At 40.1% G+C, this 19,944-nt stretch overlaps 1 protein-coding gene across 1 annotated transcript in view; it reads right to left on the reverse strand.

Moving 5' to 3' along the window:
* ATP13A4 (ATPase 13A4) overlaps positions 1–19,944 on the reverse strand; it is a 153,299-nt gene that overhangs the window by 61,522 nt on the left and 71,833 nt on the right. Inside the window, exons 10-16 of the mRNA XM_033213065.1 lie at positions 13,650–13,784; positions 10,140–10,310; positions 8,853–9,010; positions 7,771–7,959; positions 5,611–5,672; positions 1,833–1,983; positions 118–204 (exon numbers count right to left, since the gene is read on the reverse strand). Coding sequence (XP_033068956.1) covers positions 118–204; positions 1,833–1,983; positions 5,611–5,672; positions 7,771–7,959; positions 8,853–9,010; positions 10,140–10,310; positions 13,650–13,784 — 953 coding nt within the window. The remainder of the gene's footprint in view (positions 1–117; positions 205–1,832; positions 1,984–5,610; positions 5,673–7,770; positions 7,960–8,852; positions 9,011–10,139; positions 10,311–13,649; positions 13,785–19,944) is intronic.

Here is a 19,944-nt window from a genome sequence, read left to right on the forward strand (position 1 = left end):
ACCCATTTTCACGCCTGAAATTCAAAGACACATCTGTGACCTTTCAAAACCTGGGGGCCCAAAGAGAGTTTCTCTTTGAGTTTGGGTGTTGCGGGGCGAAGAGCAAGCAGGACTTACCTGGCTGGCTGTTCTGCAGGGCTTAACCACCACGGCATGTGCCGGCACTCCCTTGATGTGGAAATCGTCCCCAGAAAAAGCCATTTCCTATTTCACAAATAGGATATTTCATTGCAGAGATATATTTATTGTTTGCCCACTGATGCTATGTTTGAACCCTCCCCTTGAGAAAATCCTCAGACCACCTCAATGTGTTTTCCGTGTCTCTTCTCTCAGAGGTGAACCAGATTTATTCTGCCACAAGATAATAATAATAATAATAATAATAATAATGCATTGAAAATGCCGCACAACTTGAAGGGCAGACACTTTTGAATTATTCATGCAATTTATCTTGTTTTCTCTGATGGAATGCGCTGTGTAAAGGCTCATTCTCCATTTCTGAAGAGCCTAGATTGAAAGTCACGAACATGAAGGGCCAGACTTCTTTTGTGTGAAGCAAGCACCTTTCTGTTGTTCTTTTCCTGCACTTCATGGCTCTTCCTGCCCTTGCATGTCTGAATAATTTGGATGGATGGTCCTCAGGGCTGGGGTAGGGCAGGGCAGAGACTGTGATATACATGGTTAATAATCAGTAATTGCTATAATAATGACCCTAAATTATAGTTAAAGGGGCCTTTTGCCCAAAGACACCGCAGTGCTTTGTAATCATCTCACTGAGTGGCTGACAAGGTCCCAGAGAGGAAACTGCAATCCCTGTTTAAAGATATGGAATCAGTAACCGAGAAAAGATAGAGGATTGGCAAAGTTACATTAGATTGCTATGAAATAATGCTCCAGGAGGTTTGGAAGGGACCCTGAAGATTGTCTCTTTCAGTGCTGCTCCCAGTGTGCCACCAGAGGCGAGAGCTATATGCAGCGCAGGGAGAAAGGAAGCGATTATGGCTAAGTAGTTGGGGATGCATGTCCCTTAATCCTCATCTTTAGACCCCACCTTTTATTTCAGCGGAGTAACTCCAGCTATTCAGTCTTTACAGTGTTTCTGGAGAATGTTTCCTTTTATGAAAAGGTTCCAGAGTGTTTGTCTTGTTTTGTGTTATGTGAACACCACTAGTCTAATTCATTTTATGGTCATGAGAGCCAAGGCCCCAACATGAGACACAGCTTAACGGGATTCAGCAGTCAGTTAGAGCACAGCCAAAACTAGAACCAGAAAAGCCAGATTCCTGAACTACACTGTTGGCTCTTAAATCTAGTTTAGAGTCTCCACAAAAGCTCTTTGGTTTTCCTTTTTGTTGTTTCTAGTCTTGGAAATAAAATAAATACTAAATTAATAGAAATCAGACTTATAGTCACCATGAGTCTATGAGTTATGCTGAGCGCTGGAGAAAGCAACGTTTTCTGATTCCCATATTCTGGAAAATCTTTGAAACCAGACAATGCTCAGAGAACAGTACAGAGAGAGGAGAAAAAATTACATAATAAATACAATTATATTAATATGATTGAACATTTAATATTTGCCAGGCACAGTGCCAAGGACTTTTTTAATGCATCATCTCATTTAATCCTCACAATAGTCTCATTATGTAGATGCTATTATTAGCTTCATTGCACAGATGAGGAAACCAGGCTTAGATGAGTTTACCCTTCACTACCAAACGTACTCCACATTGGACACCTCACCTTTGATAAGAATCACATAGCTCTGATATTGCCTATGTTGCTCTGGCATTGAAGAAGCTTCTCAGGTTCTCTGAAGAGCAGAGGCTTACCCAGGTGGTGGCTTCAAACATTTTGAGGTCCAGAGGGTCTCCCTGGATGGTCCCATCAAGAAGGATCAAAGAGTGGCAGCTGGCCATCGCCGCACACAGTGGGCCCCATGGCACAGCCTGGCCTGAGGCAAAGCTGTGAACTTCCTGAAAGCTTAAGGAGAAAAGGAAATGGGTTTCCATTCTATCTCCTCATGCCAAAACAGAGCATTTTGGAGGTGAACAAAGATCTTTATAAAACATAATTTAATATGCTTTGTTGCATTAATAACCACTCTCCAATCTTCCCACATTAATAGTGCTTCATTCAGCCAAGTAAGTTCACTGAGTATGAGAAAGGTCTCTGAGGTTTTATGTTGTTCGTTTGTTTTTTTTTTTGGATACAGGGTCTCACTCTATCACTCCATCACCCAGGCTGGAGGAGGGCAGTAGTGTGATCTCGATTCACTGCAACCTCTGCTTCCCAAGTTCAAGCGATTCTCCTGCCTCAGCCTCCTGAGTAGCTGGAATTACAGGCAGCCACCACCATGCCAAGCTAATTTTTTGTATTTTTAGCAAAGATGGGATTTCACCATGTTGGCCAGGCTGGTCTTGAACTCCCGACCTCAGGTAACCCACCCGCCTCGGCCTCCCAAAGTGCTGGGATTACAAGTGTGAGCCACCGTGCCTGGCTAAAAACATTTTTCAAAAGAACATTGCATCCCCCTCTTCCACCCTGGCCTCTTGTGTCCCTATCCCAATCATTATCCCCATCATTTCATTTTAGATGAGAACACAGTCTCATCTAAAAAGCTATTAAAATACAACTCAAATGTTATAGGCCGAGTGCCTTCACTAACTCAGAGTGGAGGCCATTAAGTTCAGCTCTGGCATCACAAGAAAAATGTCGTCTGCAGCTTGGTGGGTCACAGCCCCTTCTCAAATGGGCAGCACAGACGTTGGTTCTCAAAGCAGCTTATCTCGTGTGGAGGACGTCTGAATGGTGGACGCTTCATCCTACGGGGGGGCAAAATCTGCTCCTGGGAGCCAGTGAGAGTTCACTTGCCCCCGCTCCTCCACATGCCAACTTCTTTCAAACTTACGGATCAACTCGGCCGTTCCCTTTACCTCCCTCCCTCTGGTGTTGCACAGGAACCTCTAGCTGTTCCTCTAATAACAGTTTTATCAGGCCTCCCTCTCACTTTCCTTATTCTTCTTGTTTGGAAAAGTTTCTATTTGTCATTTTCTGATCCTGGGGACCACATTTCAAGACAGACAATTACTTCTGATAATATGGACCCTGCATTTATTTAAAGATAACCTTAAGTTGCTCTAGCCCTTTGCTTTGAAAGCAAACATATCGCAATGTTGACTCACAATTCAGCCACATGGCTTCCTGGCTTTTGCATTCAAGCTTCCTTTTGTCACACTAAGAGTTCAAAAATGTCCTGGCTTTGTATTGACCCTGTTAGTTATATTCATTATTATGTGTTAAAAGAGCAACTCATCTTGGTGGGTTTACCGCATACCCAATGGTATTTTAGTAAATATCTAAAAGGAAGAGACCACCAGCAGTATAGTTAACACAGAAACTTAAACTCACGCTGAAAAGCAAAATACAGATCAGGAAAAAAAAATGTTATTTTTACTATGAGACGTACACTGTCACTAGTCTGTAATTCTGAGTATATAATTCTGCATTCCAGAGGATTGGGCCAGACTCTGGTTAGCACAGCAAATATATAAAGCTCTCTATCAATCCTGTCGGTGCATTTTTATCTGAGTATTTCTGGCTATCAATCCCTGATAGCCTTTAATAGTTCTTAAAGTATCTGGCACAACAATCAGGGCTTTTTGGAAAAGAAGAAATGTCAGAGATGAGCTCACGTTTAACGAGAAGGCATTTAATAGCCTCTAAGTCAGGTGTTCACTTCTTACCTAGAATTAATTCTGTTTTGTTTCATTTTATTAATTAAATTTGCCGTTTTTTATTTTAAATTGTTTTAATCATTGGAATTCAACTTTGATCTGCAGGCAGGCAGGCAGGCAGGCAGGCAGGCAGGCAAGAAGGAAGGAAGGAAGGAAGGAAGGAGGGAGGGAGGGAGGGAGGGAGGGAAGGGAGGGAGGGAGGGAGGGAGGGAGGGATCATTTACCCTCCCTGATATGTTATCAATAACATATCAATTGTTATTACTTCAATGCAACAAGTCACTTTTAGAAACAGAAAGTTTCCAAAGCTTTATGAATAATATGGTGTCAATTCAATAAGTGGAACATTCAAAAGACAGAATACATTGAGTTCATTTTAGATGAGCAATTACTGTGCACCTACTATCTGTGCCTGGTACAGAGTTACAGCACTAGAGATGCAAATCTAAATAAGAACAAGACTGCTCTCAAGATGCACAGATATTTGAATAAATGTATACATATTTTGTAGAAGCTGAAACAGAAAAACACTAATGAACTATGAGACTAAGTATATATCCAAATCTATCCTCTAGGAAAAATGAAAAGAACTTCAGAGTTTAACACATTAAGAGGCTTCTTCTGTACACTAAAGTGGCTAGAAGCACAAGGATCGCTTTTTTAATCCAGGAATTAGACTTGTTTCTAAATGGTATTTTAATATGCAAGTATTAAACTATGTGTAATTAGCATATTTTATGGATAAATTACATGTCATCTGTATAATGCCAAAGAACCACCATGAACATTTCATGCACAAAATGCTTTGTGATTTAAGTTACAAGTGTTACAGGAGAAAACTTTCATTTTCAAACAAAACATAAATGTCAAGTGCATCAGCGATTTCATGTTCTGATTCCCCAGGAGTTCGTAGTGAGTAGAAAAAGCAGGCAGAGATGCAAACTCAAACATGGCCACAAGAGGGCCACAGGAGAGGGCTGTGCAAATCTTGAGCACACCAAGCTGAGAACTGCCAAAACTGTCTTCACTTGCTAGGAAAAAGGAGTTTCAGCCTGGCGCAGTGGCTCACGCCTGTAATCCCAACACTTTAGGAGGGTGAAGTGGGCGAATCATCTGAGGTCTGGAGTTTGAGACCAGCCTGGCCAACATGGGGAAACCCCGTCCCTACTAAAAATACAAAAATTAGCCAGGCATGGTGGCAGGCACCTATAATCCCAGCTACTCGGGAGACTGAGGCAGAAGAATTACTTGAACCCAGGAGGCGGAGGTTGCAATGAGCCAAGATCATGCCACTGCACTCCAGCCTGGGTGATAAGGGTGAAACTCCGTCTCAATAAAAAACAAAAAAAAAAAGAAAGAAAAAGAAAAAGGAATTTCCAGCAGCCAGAAAGTAGAGTTCTTAAAACTGGAATACCAAGAAAAATGAGTACACTAGCTACGGTTCTATAAATATTCCTCTTCCCTTCCTGAAATTCAAGGTACAAAAGTAAGAGCAGTGTTCTTCCTCCTAGCACGTCAAGAGGCTTCAGCTTGAACCAAGAATGTTACCTCCTTAAAGGACAGTGTCCTGGTAATGTCTAAATTACTTCTACTGGGTCAACTTCATGCTGGCACACATTATATTTTAGCGAGGATTGGGATGCAGTGTCAAAGCTTCACCTTCCGGATTTGTGAGTGGCATGGGACTGCGTGGGGTGGGGGGAATGGCTTTAGTGAGGCTTTGAAGAATTCAAGATGAGAAGTTAAAAGAAGATACTTTGGCAATCATTGTTCACCAAAGCCAAAGTCCAAATATCTCCATTAGTAATTTCAAGAGAAAACATGGAATTTTGGGAAAAGAGACACTAGAATGCATTTGGTCCAAGGTACTCACCCATTCCTATCACAGGACACGACTCCCCAGAGGTCCAAGCCATCCCTTGTTAAGGTGCCTGTCTGAACAGAAACAGATGCTGCATTTACTCTGAAGATCCAGGCAAGGCGTGGTGCTTCATGCCTATAATCCCAGCACTACGGGAGGCTGACACAGGAGAATCACTCGAACTCAGGAGTTGGAGACCAGCCTAAACAACACAATGAAACCACCTCCCTACTTAAAAAAAAAAAAAAATCCAGGGTCCCCATAGTGAAGGCTCCATAGTGCAGATAAATAAGGTATTTTTGTAATGAGAAAATGCTTCACAAACACATTAACAAGATCAGCATTTCAAGGAGGGGCACCATGGAGGGGGGGGTCTCTGGAGTACCTGTTGGAAGCGTTGAGCTTATGCCAGTTGTCTAACAAGCTGGAACTTAATCTTTTCCAACTTTAGTGTCCTTCATAACAACAACAAAAAAAGTATCTTCCTCACAACTTCAGAGGATTGTTTTCAGGATCTAATGGTAGCCTGAATGGATGGGAAAGTCCTCGATATAAAATGGGTGAGTCCCAGTTTCATAGCAGAAGTTTAAAATATGTCATTAAAATAAGGAATAGAGTGGAATTTTTACCTACAGGGCACTGTGTGTGAAAAGACTTGAAAGAAATGATTTGCTATTTGGTAAAAAAAAAAAAAAAAAAAAAAAGTGTTGGTATTTCTCACAGTGCAATATAATGGTTAAGAATTCAGGTTAGGTTTAAACACCAGTTGTGTGACCAGAGCAAATTAATCCCTCTAAATATAAGAGCTCTTATCCGTAACATGGTCATAATCTCAGAGAGTTGTGGTGAAGAATAAATGGGATAACATAAAGTGTTTCATTTAACATCTAGCATACAGTAAAAGCTAATAATAATCATAATTACTCACAATTATTGCTCATTTTTTATACAAATTCAGGTCACAATTATCTCTCCCACTCCTGTTTCTTTTTCCAAGTCCAAGGATATAATCTCATAAATAGAATGTCATTTCTTACCTTGCTAGTTTGATCACAGAATAATATTAAAATGGTAGCAAGAGTTATGTTGACTTTCTGTTCTTGGTAGATCTTTCTGATATTCCAAGAATTATAAAATACAGCCCTGATCCCATTAATTCTCAACTATCGAAACCTTCCGTATACTGCTGAATGAATATAGTTTCAGTTTGGGAAAATAAAAGAAGTCCTCAAAATGAATAGTAGTGATGGCTGCAGAACAGTGCGAAGGTACTTAATGCCAGTGAACAGTACACGGAAAAATGGCTAAAATAAATTTTATGTTACGTGTATTTTACCACATTTAAAAGGCACATTTAAAAAAGAAGTCAACAACAGCAACAAAAGCCTTCAATAACTGTCCACTGCTTAAAATGTATGTAAATACTTTCTAAGCCAGACATTCAAGGTCCACAGATAGCCTCTCCCATTACCAACAGCCTGCTCTAGTCAAAACCACACTCTCTTGCTTTCCTGCCTCCATGCCTCTGTTCACAATGCCCTGAAAGGCATTTCCATCTTATTCTCTCACAACTCCCACCTTCACCCCAGCATATGTATGTACAGACTAAATAAATACAATACAGAGATGGTAGAATAAGAGGCTGGTTGGGAATAACTGGCAAATAATCAAGGGTAGTTTTAGACAATAAACTACAGATGGGAAAATACCGCAAAAGTTCAATAGGAGGCTCACAGTAAGGCACAGTTTAATAAACTCTTCCTTTTTTATTCGTTCATTAATTCAATCTTTATTGCACACTAACTCTACACCAGGCAATATTCTTAGCATCAAGGATACAGCAGTGACGAGAGTAAAGGGTTTAAATTTTGTTCTTTATATGAAGGTTTTGACTGCAGAGAAAAGGGATGCTACTTTAATTGCTTTTCATAGGATATTGAAGTTGGAAGGACCCAAAAAGATTTTCCTATTTAGCACCCACTTCTTCTCTAAACCTTGGACTCTGTGAGCTTAAGAGACGTATCTTTGCCAGATCACGCCTCTAACCAGGGATAAAATGAAGACAGCCACCCACATTCTATGGCTCCTCCCTTGCAAGAGGGTAAAAGTAGATGCACACGATGACAGCAATGGTAAAAAATGATGATAACAATAAGGATGAGACACACATACCTTGTCAAAGCAGACAAGGTTTAACTGTCCACACACATTGATCCTCTGGGGGCTAATGCAGAAGATGCCTCTCTTCTTCAGCCTCCTCTGGGCATAGATAATGCCTGTGGTCAGAGCAGCAGGGAGAGCAGGAGGAACCGCAATTGTGATGACGTCAAGGGCTTTCCTCACCACCTCCTCTGGAGGTTCCTGGATGACAGTCATTCTTTAATTATTACAGACAAATCACTGATGAACAGCATATGACTCTTTGCCTTTTTTTTTTTTTTCCTTCTGAGACAGAGTTTCACTCTTGTCACCCGGGCTGGAGTGCAGTGATGTGATCTCGGCTCATTATAACCTCCACCTCCCGGGTTCGCGTGATTTTTCTGCCTCAGCCTCCCGAGTAGCTGGGATTACAGGCACCCGCCACCATGCCTGGCTAATTTTTGTACTTTTAGTAGAGACGGGGTTTTGCCATGTTGGCCAGGCTGGTCTTGAACTCCTGGCCTCAGGTGATCCACCCGTCTTGGCCTCCCAAAGTGCAGGATTACAGGCGTGAGCCACTATGCCCAGCCTTCCTTCTTTTTGTTTACTTCTTTAGGTCAAATTTCAAGAAATGGTATCAGTGGGTTAAAGGCATGACCATGTTTATAGCTCTCACTATCTTTCGCCAAATAGCAATAAAAAAAAATGTGATTTATATTGTTGCCAGCAAAGAATAACATGCTAGTCTTCCACGACCTCACGAAAACTGGGTGTCTGATTTTATTTAAAATCCCTCGTTCGATCGCTATAAAAATGCTACTTTATTGAAATAAATATATTCGCAGATTGAAAAGGAAAAATAGTATAAAAAAGAGAAGTACACTGATATACCAATGAATAAATAGTTTTATCCCCCTATCCCATGAAGCCTGTCTGTTATTATGGACTTAGTGATCAGTTGCTGATTGGGATCTGGAAGTCCACACACAGGTTTCAGGCCTTGGCTTTGTTTTCCAGGTTTGTAAACCACATCCTAGATTAAAGCCAACATGCACAGTACAAAATATATATAGATGAGGATGTACACGTTTAATAAAAGAGCAAAGACAGCTTACCCCGCTAAGCACATAGACACACAGAGTATAGATCATCCCAATGGTGGCTGTTCCTACAAGGCACAGGAGGAACCTGATGGCATCCCTGTACAACTTAAAATTCATTGGCTTGGGGTAGAGAATGGATCTCACAAGGTCTCCCTTTGCCGTGTTGAATCCTGGAACAACAAACACACACCCCACCCTCTCAGGAGACCAACAGTACTGCTGGTGCTCTTCCAAACCTCAACACCACTTTTGTTTCTCTCTACTGACATTTGAACAATGTTTAAGCTCAAAGGCAATTGAAAGAGAGCTAGAAAAATCCATAAATGCTAGAACGGAAATCTCTATCTCAGAGCCCAGTACTCTCTCTGGCCTTCCTTTCCTCCACTTCCAATTTCAATGCATCCCGGAGATAGGAAACCCCCGTACTGGGTGCACAGCACAGCTTTGCCAAATAGAATTTTATTTTAAGAAAATGACCCAAACGTGTGCATGCACACGCATGTCACTTGAATTAAGTGGTCCAGTAAATACTGATGGACTCACTTTTCTAATACTTCGCAATGTTACATTTGCAGTTTCTAGCTCACCCTAGAAAGAACTTGGGATTCAGGATTAGAAGACCTGGGTTCTAGGTGCAGCTTCAACTGCTGGCCATGGTATTTTTTAAAGTTCATTGAATTGTGTGGCCTCAGCCTATTCATAGGCATAGTAGAAGCAGTAAGCATCTCTGCTCTGCTTGTTTGATATGGTGGAAATAGTTTATATACTGCAAAGCACATAAATAATAATTAGTGTCATCAGTACTATCATTTTTACTAAGAGGCATATGCCATAGTTCAATTGGTATTTAAAATCTATGGATTTATATATATTTGGTGTATTTTGTACCTGTAGGTAAGACTTCTCCTTATCTATGGGTACAAAAAAAAATGGAAAAAATGAGTAAGGCCTGCTATTTGATAGTACAAAGGGTGACTATAGTCAACAATAACTTAGTTGTGTATTTTTAAATAACTTAAAAAGTGTAATTGGATTGTTTGTAACTCAAACGACAAGTGCTTGAGGGAACAGATACCCCATTCTCCACGATGTGCTTATTTCACATTGCAGGCCTGTGTCAAAACAGCTCAGGTATCCCACAAGTATATACACAGCCACTATATACCCACAAAAATTAAAAATGAAAAAAACTATGATTATAAAGAAAAAACAGCTTCTCTTTAGCTAATAAATGTAAGGCACTAGACAAACTGAGCAAAAATATGCCATTAAAAATAAGAAAAAGGAGGTGATGCTAACCAGTCTGCAGTACCACTGCTCTCACGGTCCCAGAGCAAGCTGCCTTGGCCTGGATAACCTCTGTTCCACAGAAGAGGACATGCCGTTTGTAATCTGCTTCACTCTGTGTTTTCCAGGGCACAGAGCTATCCATCTTGGGTAACGGAGTTTTGGTGACTGGAATACTTTCTCCTACAGAAAACAAGCATCTTGTTTTGTGAGGCAGGATGACTTCCCTCATTTAAATCATGCCTGCACCCACTCATCATACAAAAGACTTTTTTTTTGTGAGCCTACCATGTGGCAGAGATAACCCTAGGTATTGGGGACACAAGCATAAACATAGTTTTTATTTCTAAGAGGTCTGTAGTTTAGAATAGGAGACAGATATGTAAACAAATAAGTATAATACAGTATTATAAATACTATAGGTACTGTAAATCAAGCACAGATGTCAAGAGAGCTGGAAATAACTATCTAGGGAATCTCACGCTGTGCAGTCAAGAATATGGAGTGTGGAGAATAAAGGGCCATGAGAGCTATCTAGGAGCCAAAGCATGGAGAACTCTAAGTGTCCACAGATATGTCTAAAGGCACTGGTGGGCTGGGCACAGTGGCTCATGCCTATAACCCCAGTACTTTGGGAGGCCGAGGTAGGCAGATCACTTGAGGTCGGGAGTTCGAAACCAGACTGACCAACATGGAGAAACCCCGTTTTTTGTAAAAATACAAAAAATCAGTCAGGAGTGGTGGCTCATGCCTGTGATCCCAGGTACTCAGGAGGCTGAGGCAGGAGAATCGCCTGAACCCGGGAGGCAGAGGTTGCGGGGAGCCAAGATTGTGCCATTGCACTCCAGCCTGGGCAACGAGAGTGAAACTCCATCTCAAAAATAAATAAATAATAAATAAATAAATAAAATAAAGCCACTGGTGACTGAAGGAGGATGTGGAGAGATTTAATCACTTTAATCAGGAGAGTAATATATTTATGTATAAGAGAGAGCACTCTGTCCATAGCACAGGAATGAATCAAAGTCTGGTGAGGTTGGAGGTTGAGTATCCAACTGGGAAATAATCACAGGAATCCCAGTGGCAAGGGATGAGGTCTGAACTATGACAGCCGGCAGTGGGAATAGAAAGGAAGCACTGCATTCAGGAAACAAGGAAGTGGCCGGATACAGTGGCTCACGCCTTTAATCCTAGCACTTTGGGAGGCAGTGACAGGCAGATCACTTGAGCCAGGAGTTCAAGACCAGCCTGGGCAACATGGTACAACCCTATCTTTTCTAAAAATACAAAATTAGCCGAGTGTGGTAGTGCATGCCTATAATCCCAGCTACTCTGGAGGCTGAAGCACAAGAATCACTTGAGCTCGGCAGGTGGAGTTGGAAATGAGCGGACATCACACCACTGCATGGCAGCCTGGAAAACAGAGGAAAAAGGAAAGAAACAAGGAAGTAAGAAGCTACAAAACTTGAGAAAATGTACTGGCAGGTCATAGGGACAGAGAAATTTGCAATGCCTTTCTAGTTCCTGACTTGGAAGAATAAGCAGAGGCTCGACATTATCCCTTAACATAGGGATTATAGGACGAGAGAAAGAATTGCCTTTTGGCCACTGTAAGCTGAAGTTGCCTTGTAGAATGACCATGTCGAGATGCCTTGTAGGCAGTTTGAGATTTATTTGGATTTGAAGCTCAGAGGAGAGGCCTGGACTAGAGAGATTTAGCCAGAACTCATCAGATTTCAGATGGTAATTAAAGTCACAGAAGCAGACAAGTTTACTTAGAGACCAAGTATATAGTGAGAACAGGAAAGGCCAAGGATGCAGCCATGAGCAGCACTAATTCAGGAGATGGAGGAAGAGGAGCAGCAGAAGAAACTGAATGGGTATAGTCAGTGGTAGAAGAATTTGGAGAGAGAGAATTATCTTAGAAAGTTATAGAGAAGAGAGTTTTCAGAAAGAGAGCTGGTCAGAATAGTCAGATGGAACAGAGAGGACAATAAGTTGAGAAATTTAAAGAATCAGGCTGGGCACAGTGGCTTATGCCTGTAATCCAAGCACTTTTGGAGGCAGATCACTTGAGGTCAGGAGTTCCAGACCAGCCTGGCCAACATCGTAAAACGCCGCCTCTACTAAAAATACAAAAATTAGCCAGGTATGGTGGTGCACGTCTGTAATTCCAGCTACTTGATGGAGGCTGACATGACAGGATCGCTTGAACCCGGGAGGCAGAGACTGCAGTGAGCCAAGATCAAGCCACTGCACTCCAACCTGGGCAACAGAGTGACTGAGACTCTGTCTCAAAAAGAAAGAAATTTAAAGAGTCCACTGGATTTGGCAATTGGGACTTTAGCAACTTTTGCCAGTGCAGTGGGAGAGGCCTGTTGCAGAGGCTTGAAGTGCTAATGCAAGGTAATGAATGAAGCCGTGAAATAACTATGGGTCTGTTCTGAGGAACAAGTTTCTAAAGTCTTCTACTGGTCTCTGCAGAGTGGTCAATAGAAAGTCAGAGTTTCATTACAGTATATTAAGGCTACTTTCATTAGGAAAATGGTAGTTGGCACCACAGAGTCCCAGCATCACAGGATTTTTAGGAATCTATGAATTTTTGAGGGAAAAGAACCTGCCTTGCCATGATCTGTGACATATTTATTCTTTGTCAGCTAACATAGGAAGAAAGTGTGTACACTTGTCTCCATTACCTGTCTTTCTGGGCTGCCTGGGAGAAATGGATTTGATCTGAACTTGAATGGGAACCATGATACACCAATGAGAGTGCGTTCACAGCCTCCATGTATTCACAGCCTCTCATTTCATCTCCGAGAAATACTTTATGATTCTTCTTTATCTTATAGAAGTATCAGCTGAACATCTCATCATTATGCTATGTGAGTGAGAAATCAAGGCAGTGTAATCTTAAGCAAGTCACCTCTCTGGACCTCAGTTGCCATGCCCGTGAAGTGAGACACCTCACAGGTCCCACCCAGCTCCAGCATGCCGTTTGTTAGTCCAAAACACCCAGTGTGTATTTTGGAAGCAGCAGGTTTTCCAAATGCTGCCTCATGAATTTCTTAACATTTTCAAGCCAGGCGAGGAAGAATTTGAATGACCCCTGTGGGTTTCAGGATGTCGCTGATGATTTTCAAATCCTCCAAGTTTATTTAAAAACATGTTATATTTAAAATAAATAAACATAAAAGTCACAGACAATTCCGAAAGATCTAATGATCTCTACAATCTTTTAAGGTAAATGAGAGGGTTGTAATAACCTTTTGTTCAAGAAAGAAATACTAAACACTCAAAAACTTACTATTGTATCAAACTTAACACATAGAAAGAGCTTTAATTTGAACCCACAGATCCATTCACAGCAGGACTAAGTAAGATTTGTGGAAACAGGAAGGTCCCATAGCAGACAATGCTTTACAGCCAGCCGTTGTCATTCAGGTAGAGGAGGAGGAGGGACCATAGTAGCGTGGAGTGTGGGCCAGCCCACAGAGGTTGCCAGCTGTGGAGATAGAACTGTACCTGTCAGCAGGCCTTCATCCACCACACAGCTGCCTTCAATCAGAATGGCATCACATGGCATTAGCACTTTGTTCCCTGTCAAAATTAATAAATCTCCAGGCACCAGGACGTGTGATTCCAGCTCTTGAACTCCAGCTGAAAGTAGGAGGAGACAGAGTTGAGTCAGGTTATCTTCCCACAAAAATATAATCCAACATCTGCTTAACTTGGATATCAATGAAAAAGCAACCATGGCATTTTTTTTTTTGGAGAAAGGAGAACATTCCTCAACATTGATTCAAACTTTGAAAAAAAAAGAAAAGAATGTAACAAAATAGACTACATAAAATAAAAATCTTTGTGTGGCAAAATAATAAGAAAAAACTAATGACAAATTCAGAAACAAATCTGAAACTTACATTACAGATAAAAGGCTAATATTCCCAGCTGAGCACAGTGGCTCATGCCTGTAATCCTAGCACTTTTGGAGCCTACTGCGGGAGAATCATTTGAGCTTAGGTGTGTGAGACCAACCTGGACAACACAGCAGGAGCTCCATCTTCACCAAAAAATAAAAAATAAAACAATTAGCCAGGCATGGTGACACACACCTGTACTCCCAGCTACTTGGGAGGCTGAGGTGGGAAGACTGCTTAAATTTAAGCTCAGGAGGTTGACACTGTAGTGGGTGATGATCGTGCCACTGCACTCCAGCCTGGGTGACAGGGCAAGACCCTGCCTCAAAAAAAAAAAAAAAAAATCCTAATAGATAATGAGTTCCTTTTAAAAAGAGATCTCCAGCAAATAACTGTATAGCAAAATTGCTAGATATTGTCACTCCATACACATACACATACACGTGGTGTGTTAAGTGTCTGCAAAGCTGTTCATTCTTACCCATGATAAGAGAAATGAAAGTTCTTCCCTACTTCCTCATTGCCTGCCTGCCTTCCTTACTTCTTTTCTTCCTTATTCAGTCTTAAAGCTATTAGGGCCGGTGTAAGATCGGCCTCCCTGCAGGGGGCTGGGTGGGGTGGGCTGGCAGCCTGCTCTGGGGTATTGGAGCCTAAGCAGGATGGAAGGGTGTTTCCATGACCTGGTACAGGGTGTCAGAGCTTGAGCAGGGACAGAAGGGCCCCCATGGTGGCAGTGGCCTGCTGTGGGATGTTGGGACCCGAGCAAGGTGAAAAGGGCGTCTACATAGGAGTGGGATGAGGGGCAGTGGGAGCATCAGTGGTGATGAAAGATTGGTTGCACCCAGGCAGAAATGGTACAGTAAGTACAGTAGTCTCCCTTGATCTCCAGTTGCACTTTCCATGGTTTCGGTTACCTACAGTCAACTGCAGTCAGAAAATATTAAGTGGCCAATCCCAGAAATAAACAATGTATAAGTTTTCCAGCTGTGCACCATTCTGAGTAGAGTAATTAAATCTAGTGCTATGCGCTCCATCCCACCCGAAACAGAATCCATGCTGTATACACTCCCTGCTTGTCAGTCACCTGACTATTACATTGCCTGTTGCAGTATCCCTGTGCTCATTTCAGGTTACCCTTATTTTACTACTTGTGCTCCAAAGCACAAGAGTAGTAATGCTCTCAATTCAGTTAGGCCAACGAGGAGCAGTAAAGTGCTTTCTTTAAGTGAAAAGGTGAATGTTCTCAAAGAAAACAAAACTGTATGCTGAGGTTGCTAAGATCTACAGTAAGAATGAATCAACTATCTGTGAAGTTGTGAAGAAGGAAAAAGAAATTTGTGCTAGTTGTGCATCGCACCTCAAACTGCAAACATTACAACCACAGTGTGAAGTGCTTAGATAAAATGGTAAAGGCATTAAATGTATGGGTGGAAGACATGAACAGAAATGTGTTCCAAATGACAGTGATCAGACTCAGTACTACCCATGGTTTCAGACATCTATCTGGGGTCTTGGAATGTATCCCCTGCAGATAAGAGGGGACTCCTGTAGATATAATGAGGTTAACTAGCCAGGTTTCTCACTGAAGAAAGGAAATTACAAATAGAGAAAGAGATACAACTACAATAAACCCTGTGGTAGTAGATTCCAATGAAAAATATCAATGTACTAGATACAGAGAGAGAAATAATATAGATGTAAATATGTGTGATTATAAGAATACATAAATATGTTTGCTAGTCTTTTTGTTTATACACCAATAGTAATGAGCACATCCAGTGCCCAGATTTTGGTTTCTAAATTCCCTTTCTCCCAATAAAAAGGCTTCCTTAGAGAAACGACTGAGTACAGGCTGGGCCAAGAAAAGTATAACGTAAGCTAGAACAACTTGTTGTGTCATTAAGTAAAGAAATGCTCAAAGGATGATGGGGCCATATCACAAAAATATCAAAGCCAACTTTAAAGGGGTCTCACTGCCTAAATCTGTAACAATTTGAACATCAAAGTAAATAATGATAAGAAAGAACTGTAACCATCAAATAAAATAGGGATTTATGAGTTCATAATGACTTAAGTAAATGAATAAATAAATAAGGAGAAGAGACAGATTTTCCTTGCAGCAAAATGGCAATTAATTAATGTAGAAGGAGAGGTAACATTAGAAAAATCACCATTTGGCAACTATCAAGGTAATAATTAATTTGGCCAAGAAACACCGTATCTCTCAACAAAATAACCATTAATTACAAAAAGGAAAAGAATAAATATGCAATGGAGAAACCTGGCAGACACCATTTAATTAAGTAATATAAGTTAGCATCACCAGTAATAGGACAAATTGAAATTATGCACCATCTGAGAGGAAGCAGTGAAAACACAGCATCATGTCTGTGATAGTCCAGCCAAAAATGCATAACCTGAATTTAACTATGAGGAAACATCAGCAAATGCAAACTGAAGGACATTCTATAAAATAACTAGAATCAGAAGAGTCAAAGTCTCAGAATTCAACTAAAAATTGAAGATTAAAGAGACACAGCAAACAACAGCATTGTGTAATCTTATATCTCTTTTCTATTAGAACATTATTGAGACGATTGGCAAAACATGAACAAGGTCTGACCATTAGTTGGGAGAAATGTGTCAATGTTAACTTCCTGGTTGCACTGTCCTTTGTGTAGGAAAATGTCTTTGTCTTTAAGAAATACACAGTAGACCCCATCTGTCCAAAAAAAAAAATTAGCCAGGCATGGTGGCGCACACTGGAAGCTGAGGCGAGAGGATTACTTGAGCCCAGGAGATCGAGGCTGTAATGAGCTATGATTGCACCATTGCACTCCAGCTGGGCAACAGAACAAGTCCTGCCTCAAAAAAAAAAAAAAAAGAATAAATAAAATAAAATAAAGAAAGAAAGAGAGAGAGAAAAGGAACACACACGAAAGGATGTGCGGGTGATGACCACGGAGCTACATGTCAGCAACTTATTCTCAAATAGTTCTAGAAAAGAAGTTATTTAAACTATTCTACAACTTTTTTGTAAGTTTTAAATTACTTTCTAAAAAAGAGAGTGAGACATATGTATGAGATAACATTGCTCACCTTATGATGAGAAAAATGTGCAAAATTTCCAGCACATTCTATTGGCAAGGCTGGTAGGAATCAGTCACTGACACATTTCTGGTGCAAATGCAAACTGGCACAATCTCTACGGAGAGAAACTTTGGCAACATTTTTCTAACAAAGGTACATACGTACTTATTTCTTAACCTAGCAATTTTACTTCTCAGAATCTGTGCCGAAGATACACTGGCGAAAATATGGAAAGACATATGTACAAAGCTTTTTATTACAGCACTATTTGTAGTAGTAAAAAACTGAGAAAATTTTTTTCAATAGAGGATTGACTGAATAAACAATGGTTTCTCCACACAAGAGAGTACCATGCAGCTGAAATAATGAATGAAGAATATCTATATATACTAAATGGTCCCTGGGAAACATAGTTACGCAGGTAAAATATACACAGCAGGAAATATAGTTAAATATGTTTGATACACCTCTATTCATCTAGAAGACAGCAGTATAAATATATATCCTGTTTTGTATATGTAATACAAAGCTATGAATATTATACATAATCTGTTTATATTTTTAAATGTAAGAATAAATAAAAACCAAAATGATGATTCTAGAGAGAATGAAGACATAATCAGAAAGGAGAGGGATAGGAACCAAGACTCCCTGGAATATCTTCTGTCCTAAGGATTTGACTCTCAAACCATGTAGATATTTTCTATATCTATACAAAATAATACAAACAAAAATTTGAAAAGCTAACACTAAAATCTAAAGCAAAAGGAGCGAAATAAACCTATCAAGTTGCTGGCATGACCAACAGAAAACTATTTTGAGTGACTTTAATGAACAATGTATAATTTGACTGTACATTTCTAATGAGATGTCACAAATGGGAAAAAATAATTCTAAAAACATCTTAAATTGTTTTTAGGAATTATTATCAATGCTGAGTTGCATTGGTTTGTCACTCTGAGGTTATTATATGCAATGGGATAAAGCAAAAGAGTAATCTCTTCCTGTTATTGAGAATCAGAACTTTGGGTATAGCGATAAGAGAAACACAAGTATAATGAATAAAGTAAAGTAAAAAGCCCATAGTTCTAAACTTGAATTGGAAATTATAAGGTCAGTATGACTATGAATTCTACACTTGAATTGGAAGTTACGAGGTCAGTATGACCTCACAATGCATTTTATCTTAAAAAACTATTTCCTAAGTATGTTTTCTAAAAAGACCTAGAAACAATGACTAACACCATTAAAATGAGTACTTGTAACATTCTCATTGAGGTTTATAGTACCGTGTCTGGTGCTGCTACTTCACCGTCCATTTTTACATATGGAGATGGCTTCTTTCTTTAAACCTCATAAACCGAACTCTGCGAGCTTCAGACTTTTCTTCTGTAGTTTTCTTACCTCTCTCAGCCTTCACAGAATTAAAGAGTTAGGGCCTGACTCTGGATTAGGCTTTGTCTTACAGAAATGTGACTGGTTTGAGCTTCTGCTCAGACCACTACAACTTCCTCCACATCAGCAGTAAGGCTGCTTCGCTTTTGATCATTTGTGTGTTCACTTTTGGAGCAGTGCTTCTAATCTCCTTCAACAACTTTTCCTTTGCATTCACAACCTGGCTAACTGGTGCAAGAGTCCCAGCTTTCAGTGCATCCCGGCTTTCAACATGTCTTCCGCACAAAGCTTAATCATTTCTAGCTTTATTTGAAAATCAGAAACACATAACTCTTCCTTTTGCTAGAACTCTTAGAAACCAGCGTAGGGTTATTTATCAATCTAATTTTAATCCTGTTGGGTCTCAGGGAGTAGGGAGGCCCGAGGAAAGAAAGAGAGAGATGGGAATGGCCAGTTGGGGAACATCTAACACTGATTAAGTTTGCTATCTTACATGAGCATGGTTCATAGTGCCCCAAAGCACTTATCATAGTAATATCAAATATCACTGATCACAGACTGCCGTAACAGATACAATCACAATGAAAAAGTCTGAAGTATTTCCAGAGTTACCAACATGTGACACAGAGATATGAAGACAGCACACGCTTTTAGAAAAACGGCACGGATAGACTTGCTCAGTGTAGGATTGTCAGAAATCTTCAGTTGGAAACAAAAAATGCAGTATCTTTGAAGCGCAATCAGGCAAGGGGCAATAAAATAAAAGTGCTTGTATATGTATCGTAAGTACATCTACACACGTACTTGACTCTATTGAGGAAATTTGAACATTGCCTGTATAACTATTTTCAAATTATGAGGTTTTAAAAGATGTGATAAAGGAATTAAAAAGACTCTTTATATTTTAGAGCTATATGCTGAAATATTTTCAAATAAAATATAATATCTGGGATAGTTCCGAAATAATATAGGGTGGAGATTTAATAGAACAGATGAAAAAAAGATTCAATAGGTTGATAATTATTTAATCTGTGTGATAGGTACATGAGGTTTTATTATAGTATTCTCTCCACTGTTGTGTATGTTCAAAGTGTTTTATCATAAAAAGTATGGACAAAAAAATGACCAATTATATTTTTAAAAGGTAAAAATTCACTTCCAGCCAAGAGAGAATAAAAAGGACGAGAATTATCTTCCCACTGGAAACAACTGTATAAAAGATATGAAAAAATGGGTTTTAGACACTGAACATCAAACAACGAAAGAGATGGGAAACAAATAAAGGTGTTCTACATTTGCTACGCTTACTGTCTTGAGTTTCCAAGCCACTAGGCAGAGAAGGGAAACCAGACCAAGTCCAGATGACTACTGAGTTCAGAACACAAAGATGAGCATCGATGGAGATCTTGGCAGCT

The sequence above is a fragment of the Trachypithecus francoisi genome, unplaced genomic scaffold (assembly GCF_009764315.1).
Source record: "Trachypithecus francoisi isolate TF-2019V2 unplaced genomic scaffold, Tfra_2.0 Lachesis_group0, whole genome shotgun sequence".
Taxonomy (NCBI): Eukaryota; Metazoa; Chordata; class Mammalia; order Primates; family Cercopithecidae; genus Trachypithecus; species Trachypithecus francoisi.